Raw genomic sequence first — 9,013 nt, forward strand, 5'->3', positions numbered from 1 at the left:
TCAAGAATACGTGGGTGGGTGTTCTGGGTGGAATAATTTGCTAAGGCAGAGCTCTTCTTCCTTGCTTTTCCTCTTCCTCTTAATTTATTTTTCTTGCTGAATATGTGCTTCTGCTTTTTAACCTTTACTTATATCTTGTTCTTCATTCCGTAGTCTGGGTGATCTTTCTGTAATGGGTCTTTATACACATTCCTTTAGGATTGGTTTCTTATGGACTGAACTTATTTTAATAGATATCAACACAGTGTAAAGCACTTAAGTGTACATCTAGCCTCAGGTGCACACTTCCATTTTCTTGATGTCAGGAGAACATGTATTTAAAATCAAAAGAATGCTTAACAGCTTTACTGTGCTAGTTTTGGTATGGCTGATTGCACTGTACATTACAGTACAGTACTGTACAACCTGCTGCAACACCAAAGACCTCCTCTTCCCTCTTTTCTCAGACATTTCTGCTCTTTCTTTCTGCTTTTTTTGTTTTGGTTTGGTTTTGCTTTGATTTTTCTCAAAATTGATGTTGACATGTAACATAATGTTCCAAAATTTAGACTTCTATCAAGCCTCCTGGCTGTTGAACCTCCCTGCTAGAGATCCAGAAACCACCAGCTCCAGCTATACTATTTCCCATTTTGCAATGCTGGCATTCAAGAATCAGTGTGACCACATCTGACTTCAGAGTAAGACCCAGAAAGGGTCTGGAAGGGGCACACCACCTGAGGCATGGGTGTAGCATGCCATACAGAGCAGTGAGCTGGAGTTACATGAGAGCATCCCTGAGATGGTTCCCATTGCCCATGGGAACGTCTGGCCTGCCAGCAGGAAGGCCAAGGCAAACAGTGGGGATTGCTCAGTATTGTCTTAGTATCATACCCTTCTATAGGAGCCTCTAGATGTTAAATAAAGTATTATGTACCATGACTTTCTCTCTCTCTTTTTCTTTTTTTTAATTTTAATTGGGTGCTATTTACATCACTGCAATTATGCTGTTTGTTCTGGCATCCCGTAGATAAGCGTGTCTGTAAAGGCCAAGAGATCTTGAGAATATTTGTGAGAAGTCATCCAGAGCTGGTATTTAACCTATTGCCTGAGCAGACCATGGCCTGATATTGTATGCACTTAATTTGTAATGATGCATAAGGGGAGCAAAGGCAAGAAAGCTTGAGCTGTGCTTTCATTTGAAGCCTGGGGTATCATTCAGGTGTTAGGAAAGCACTCAAGAGCCCACATTATCAACAAAAAGACTTTTCCCACCCTTAGTGGGGTTTGGATTAGGCCCCACACTGTGAGGGCGGAGTTGGCCTTTTCACCAGGACCACAAGCCTGGTAGCCCTCTCCTCACACCCAGAGTCAGCCATGGGCAAGGTTTTTAATCCCAAGGGTTAAGGGACCCTGGTGCAGCAGCAAACCCCCCAGGCTGTGGGAGGAAACCTCAAAAGCTCCTGAATGCAGCATGCCACAGGAGGGAAGTAAGGACCTCACCAAAGCCTGAAGACCTGGCAAGGAAACCTTTTTGCAGTCTTATTTTAATGCTTCTTTTGAAAAAGTGTGGCTATTCTCAGCATCCTTTCAACCTGTTCTAGCATGGGAATCTGTTCCTACTGCTCCGAATTTCCGTGGAGCGCCTGTGCATACGAAGAAGCAAAGCTGGCACTGGTAGTCGTCTCTGTTTGGGAGTGTCCTTGTTTCATTAGTTAGAAGATTCCAGGTTTACAGCTAATTGTGGGTGAAAAAGCCTTTGGTAGGTGGAGCAATGCGAGACGTGTCCTCACTTCCTGGCGCTTTTGAGGACAGACACATAGCCAGCCAGGCTGTCTCAGGGCTCACCCAGTGGTTCAACGTGGTGGGGTGATGAACAGTAACAGAGACTCTCCAGAGTCATTGGTGAGAAGCGAGAGTAACGATATCAGGTTACTTCCCACAGGAAAGGCCTACAATGAAGAACACAGCGTTTATCTGACATGAATGGTTGGGAGATTACATCACTGGACACACACTGCACCCACACACTAGCACCTGCTACACCCACAGCAGTCCCTGTTCAGCATCTGCTTTTCTGATGCGAATGCATTGTTCTGGCTGAGCTAACTTGAAACGATTTAGGGAAGCACCCTGAGCATTGCTGAGCAGAGATAGCACCACACACGGATATAAAGGCATTGTTGAGGCAAGCTCTACATAGGATGTTCTGCCAAACGGTTCCCTTCCCTTCCTCTTCTCATTTCCTTGTTCTTCTTCAGTCACTGGAGAATGCTAATCCCTTTATTGGTGCATGTGTAAACTGCTGACATTCCAGACCTGCTACAAAAGACATTTGACTAGAAGACTTTTCTGGAAAGAGGCAGCAAGAGAAGCTGGAAATTTCTTTCCTGAATGATGGCTTGGTGGCAGTTGGATTGGTCCTCTCGGACCTGAGGATTTCAATATTGCTGTGTTTGGATTGACAGAGTCAGAATATGGACAGCCCTGCGCTGGCAGCTGTAAACAAAAAGGAAAATACTACAGCTACTTTAATTCTTCCCTTTTATTGAAAATTTGTTTTCAATATCTGGTTTTGACCAGCTTTAGAAACAACACACATGCAATGTCTTGCTCATCCAAAGCAGCAAGCTTCTGACATTTTGTTCACAACACACAGAAAAAAGCAAACACACAGCTATAGCTGAAGGGAGAAAAAGCATTTTCCATAGCTAGTCATCACAGTTTGTGAAGGAAAGAAAAGTGTTGTTATACAAAGATGTGGGATTTATACAGGCCTTCATGATTCCAAAGCTTGTGGAAATCAACCACCCGCTTTACAGACGTGGAAAGAGGAATAGGTTTCTCACTGCTGAATTAATTGAGTACTTTTTCAGCTTTTACAGAGGAACAAATCTTGGATTTCAGATAAGCTATTATTCTTGCCCCCTGCAATCTAATTTTTAAAGCATGTGCCCCCTGATATGAAACCAGGTGCCACAGCAGGGGAGTCAAATCAGCTAACTACCAAACTGCTAATTGAGTATGGAGACACCTACAGACAGCACATTCATTGCTGGTTCCAAAAATTTCTCAGAATGAAATATGCAGGAATAAAATCCAGGCACTAGGTACTGGAGTCAGGACTTCCTCACCCTGCAGGTACATTGGCTGGAATGCTTTTCTTCGCCCTTTGTTTCCAGCCAAGAATGGCTCATTCTGCCTGTTTGAGCCATTGGTTAGCCATAGGACAGTCCATCCCCTCCACAGCCCCCTCCAGAGACAGTCGGCAGGGTGAGCAAGGATCATCACCTTTCCTGATGTGGCTGGGCATTGCAGAGCACAATGGAAGAGTAATGGGGCCAGGGATGGCTCTGAAGGCTCACAGGGGAGACCTGGGTTCTTGTCCCTGAACTAAAACCTTATTTCTCTGCTTTACCTAATAATGTGTTTAGTGTAGTGAGGTTGCTGTGGCTTTAAAAGACAATGGTGCTTATCGTGGTGCTTTCAGGAGATGTGGCCACAGGCCTTGCCTCATACAGCTGCAGGCAGTCTTCCAGTCCCACAACCCAGCCACTGACACAGGGAAAGCAGCAGCATCCTCAGAGCAGCTGCTGCCAGCATCTCCGTGCATTCCCCCTCTGCATATTGAGTTCCTTCCCTGTCTTCCCTCACCCATTCATACACCCCAGGGTATGCCCTAGCCCCATTCCTTCTTTCATCCTTTGCACCTATCCATTTTCCATTGCACACCGCCCCTCTGCCTTCATGAACAGTGAAGCTCTGCTCCTGTCAGAACCGTCTCTTTGACTGAGTAAGAGCATTGGAAGCAGTCTCCCAAGCCAAATCAGAGCTGTTCTAAATACTCCTACTATTGCCCCCAACACATGTCACTACAACTCACCTTAATTCCGGCACTCCCCTTCTCAGGTCTTTGGTCGAGCCTTGCCTTCAATCACACAGAGCAAACTGTGCTGGTGACAACCCCTGTCAAGCTCAACTGTGCTCACAACATGTGGGTCAAAGTGATTTTTTTCCACTGTTACTCCCTTAAGCAGTAGTGATGTAGGGGAGTGGTGCTTGCCTGCTGTACCCACAGGGTCAGAACATCACTATTTTGGTAGAGCAAGGAGCAGAAGCATAGCTGGGACATGTGCCAAAAAAAAAAACCAAAAGAGCCTTTTGAAGGGCTGTTAAAGGGCATGAAACTGGAAAACCACAAACTGCAGGTGACCAGATAACTTCTTTCATGATGGAGAGAGTTGCTGGCACATAGCAATGTCTTGATACGTGATTTTTGCACTTCTCAAAAGGAAAGGGAAAAAACCCCACACATTGCTTTAAAAAAAAGTCTTACCCCATCTTTTCACCCCAGATTCCAAGTAAAAGGCGTTGCCTTCACATAAAAGATACACAGCAGATTATTTCATCAAAAGGAAACTAGTGACTTTGGCATCAGTTTGAGAATTTTATTAGAACCATAGGTTTCCATTCTGTACAAAACAGAGGAGCTTTCTTTTTAAAAAAAAGTGTATTAACCACAGAGAAAATAATGCAATTTAAGTGGTTTGTTGATAAAAATCTCTCTGAAAGCTATATACAGGATTAGTACCACACAACTGTATTAATGTAGAGACTGTCAGCAACTTTAGCAATATATACAAACTACCTTTACATACATAAATATCTTATTTACAGCTAATAAATAACATCCAAAGCCAAATCATGTGTCCTCATGTACAAGAACCTTCACTATTTGCATCCAAGTTCTGTATGTGTTTGTATTTGATCCTGCATTAAGAGCACACCTGTTAAGGCACTTTATTTCCAAAGAACTTAAAGAGAAAATTTCAAAAAAAAATGTGAAGTCTATAGGGAATAAATCATTATATTTATTTTGAGAGGTCTCAAATGCAGTGGCTCAATAGTCAACCCCACCCTCAGTGACTCATCACATCTCTGCTGTAGTTTCAGGGTTAGGAAATCAAATGTGAGCAATTTCAGAGTTATTAATATTCCAACATATTGCACTGTTTAAGACTTTTATCCCCAAATATACTAGCAGCCACAGCTAGAAAAAAAACAAACTGCACACAAACACATACATGTTGGTTTTGCTTTCAAAACGGGATGATATTGCAGAAATCACCACCCACACACTGTCTTGCACATGCAGGAAGACTACAAAAACCAGCATCAATAGCTCACATTACACTTCTCCAAGTGTCTACCTTCAAACCCTTCTGCCTCCCCAGTATTTTATCTTCTAGAAAGTTAAGAGTGCTACTGACCCTTTCAGAGCACTAGAAAAAATGTGTCACTTAAAAAAGGGGAAGCAGAATGCCTTCAATATACCTATTTTTGGCAACCTGCAGCATGTCTAATTCAAGTGTTTTTCACAGCATTCGTTCTTGTGCATCACACAATCAGGCTCCTTTTAACTGCCACAGCTCCTGCTCCTTGCTGAATTCCTCCTCATGTCAGAATACCAAACAGCAGCTCCTAGGATCTTGCACCGTATCACAGCCAAGCAACAAACCAAGGTGGGGCACTGGCAGTGACAATTCCAGTACAGGGAAGCATAAGCATGCTTGTCACCTGTCAAGCAGGTTGAATTGCACTGAAGACTGCATACAGCAGCCACTCAGCTGCATGACTGACATTTGGTGTCAGGGAGCAGAGAAATTGTCACAGTTTTGGCATAAGGAATGCAAGCAAGTGGTGGTGAAATTTGTTTCCTGCATTTTCTGGTAGCTCAATTCCTTTGCAGTTCCTTATTCGCACAGTGTTGGAGTCTAGATGGTTTCCTTTCCGAGGAATGAAAGCACGGATGAAAGTTGAATGTCTGCACAGGACACTATTATTGCTGTCTTCTCCTACAACTGCTATTTGTTCCAGGGTAAACTGCACAGAAGTATATAGCCTAACAAGATCATACCTATCACTAAGCAGCACTGGCATCTACCCCCAGTAAAACACACTCATAACCACAAACTAGAAAATTCATCCCCATATTAAGTCAGTCCCTGACACCTTTTAGTAGCACACACAGCGAAAGGTGTATTTTCAGATGAGAAAACCTACTCATTTGCTAAACACACACTTGAAGACAATGAATTCTAGCCACTGAACTGTCTGAAAATTCAGTTAGCCAAGCCAGGAAAAAACCTGTCCAGTTTCAGAAGACTCCTGAAAAGAAAGAAAAGCCAGGTACAGGGCTTTTCTTTTTTTCAATAAATACTAGAAAAATGCTAAAGAGGATTTAATACCAAGAAACCTTGTCACATGGCACCATGATTAAGCAAAATTACTTATTTCTTCCCAGCACTCAAGCCTTTGGCAAATTGTTTTGTGGGTTTCTTTTTGTTTTTAGCTATTTGGATAATGTATTTTTATGGTTAGTAACTTTGTATGCTGAGACTTTCTTACAAGAAGTCTCCTAAGATAGCTAAGAATAGCAGGCAAAAAGCCAGCAGCAGATAAATATTTCTATATATTTGGTTCTGAATGGGGATGAACAGACTTTCCTCCTCCCCAGCATGGAAAAATCTTCATTCTTGTCACTTAAGCAGATTCATGAGCAGAATTTTCTTTAGCGGCTTTCTTGGCACTGTGGGGGGAAAAGAAAGAGACAAATAAGGTAAAGAGGAAGATTTAAGATACTTGTTCCCTTTTGTCTTATTTTTGAGACTTAAGATTAAAAAAACCCTACTTAACAGGAAAATTATGTGCTTGGGCTTTTCCTGGCTGCTGCTTTATTTTACACATCAGATACACACACAGAGCTCTCAAGGCCTCTCTGGGTCATTGCCCTGGAGTAAAGGTCAGCACACAGGCCTTTTTATGCATAACTAGATCTCAGTCTGGAAGTGTCCCCATGAGACCTTCCACACACAGCAGTTGCACTAAAATAAACATAACCACTTCTCCAGCTCAAACTTTAGTGGATAAAGTCCAAATAAATCTGGCCCCACATATGAGTTTACTCTGTGTCAGAAAAATTATTGATCAAAAAAATCTAAAGTGCACCAAGGGCTATTAAACACAAAGACCCAATTTCTGATCCAAATCAGAGACGGAAGTTTCAGGAAGTCACTCACCTGGCAGTTGCCAGCAGAAAGCAGCATGCCAGGGAGAGCACCTGTGTATGCCTGCTCGGATTCTGTGCTAGCCTCCAAATCTGCTGCTGGCCAGTGAGGAGAGAGGGCTCTGGACTGACTCAGTATGCATGTTTGGACGTTCTTCAGTTAAGGGTAAGTGTAGGGCATCTTTAGACAGATACATGTGTTCTTCTTTCTGTTAGCATCTTGCCTGTAAGTCCTCTCTAACAGCCATTTATACTTGGCCACCATGTGAATGTGCAAGGTAGCTGACTTGCTTTTCAGATGTGCTAACAACCACACAGGGAGATGGCTAGCAGAGAACCAAACTGGGGTGTTTTAAGCTCCAAAGCTGCTGTAACCAAGCCTCAGGTTCGTCTGAGTTGTGATGCACCTGAAGCCTCAAGGAGACTAGTGCAAAAGTCAACTAAATCAGGAAGTTTTATTAGATCCTCCTGCTACCACACAAGTTTCCCCCCCAACCCAAAACCAATAGTGATCACTCATACCCTCCTCTCTTCCTGTTGACAGGCTGCTCCAAGCACTTCACAAATATTGCTGCCTCTTCTCCCTTACTGAGATGTGAGGTGCCATCTCGAGAACAGAACACCACCCTGTGGAATAAATATTGGACGGTCACATGACTCAGACAAACATCTCTTTTTAACCATAGAAACAGGACTGGTCCTTGGAAGCCGTCTTTGTACTTTGCCATGTGGGGCACCACTACTCTTCAATCCTGTGAGAAAATTATTTTTTAAAGAAAATTCTGTAACAAGAAGAAACACTGTGCAAGAAAAACTGATAAATGCATTGTGCATGGACCTCAAACTGTAGCCATAACTTTCACTGGTTCTTTGCATAAAAATCTTCTTGTGGCTAGGACAGCAGAAGCTCTCTCTCAAGGTCCCTTGGATATTTATTTACACCAATCCTTGTGTGACTTTTTTGTCCAGTGAGTGAGTAAGAAAGCCTTACTCCCTCAAATGTTTGCAAACAAAGTAGGTTGCCAATTCCAGCAAACATGAGCAGTTGCTTTTCTATTTATCAGTACTTTCCCCAGCCCTATATTTGTTCAGCTCTGATAACTGTTCTTTGATAAAGTGACTGCCTTGTTTATTCAAAGGAGGAACATATTATTCACAATACTGTACATATGACATGCATACTTTGTTCTGGGTCCATTTTCTGCCAACAGATCTCACGTCTAGTGAGCGAGTACTTCAAAAGATGCACGTCAAGGCAGTTCTGTTTAGGCTTCGCTGTTTCATGCAGTAGCTATGTCCTGCCACAGTCATGTGTTCCAGTCTTCACCCACCATTCAGGTATCCCCAACTCCTACAAATATCCAGCTTAACAAGGCAATGATTTCTTGTGCAAACACACTTCTCAAAGCACTTCTAAAAAACTCCTTCCAAGTATGGTCTCTACAAAGAAACCTGTGCAAATGTCCAGCAAGAGAAAGGAAATGAACTGCAAATACAATCAGAGATGCTGGTTCATGGAGGTAGTCTCCTGCACATTACAACTAACCTGAGGCACATGAGAGAGTGGTATGCAAATGAACTATACAGGAGTAAAACTACAGATTGCAGATCCCAGTGGAAGCAGACAACTGAACTTGGCTAACATAAAAGCTGGTTTAGTGCCACTGGAGCCCTGATTATCAGTGCTGCACCCATCTGTAACTGCTTTCCATGTTTTGTCCCGCCCTGCGAGATACCAGGGATCAGGAAACACTGTCAGTTGAAGCTAATATAGCTTATAAAAATCAGAACAAATTACTTTTTCTGAGTTTCTCCTGACTTCACTCTGACTCTCTGGATGTCAAATGTAAAAGGAGTCCACCAGTCTGACCAGCTGAAGAAGGTGTCTTTCTCCCATTGCAGCTTCAGCATTAGCAGGTCACCAATGTCCACTTCTGTGTAAATCAGGAAGGAGAAGGTCTTGTTTGAGGA

The 9,013-nt window shown here is 42.9% G+C and overlaps 1 protein-coding gene across 1 annotated transcript in view; it reads right to left on the reverse strand.

Annotated features, from left to right (window-relative positions):
- Positions 1 to 4,500: 4,500 nt before the first annotated feature.
- LPL (lipoprotein lipase) overlaps positions 4,501 to 9,013 on the reverse strand; it is an 11,189-nt gene continuing 6,676 nt past the window's right edge. Inside the window, exons 8-10 of the mRNA XM_035891200.1 lie at positions 8,841 to 9,013; positions 7,565 to 7,669; positions 4,501 to 6,565 (exon numbers count right to left, since the gene is read on the reverse strand). The exon at positions 8,841 to 9,013 is cut by the window's right edge and continues 10 nt beyond it. Coding sequence (XP_035747093.1) covers positions 6,520 to 6,565; positions 7,565 to 7,669; positions 8,841 to 9,013 — 324 coding nt within the window. The 3' untranslated portion in view covers positions 4,501 to 6,519. The remainder of the gene's footprint in view (positions 6,566 to 7,564; positions 7,670 to 8,840) is intronic.

Source organism: Egretta garzetta, unplaced genomic scaffold (assembly GCF_000687185.1).
Source record: "Egretta garzetta isolate BGI_Z169 unplaced genomic scaffold, ASM68718v1 scaffold693, whole genome shotgun sequence".
Lineage (NCBI taxonomy): Eukaryota > Metazoa > Chordata > Aves > Pelecaniformes > Ardeidae > Egretta > Egretta garzetta.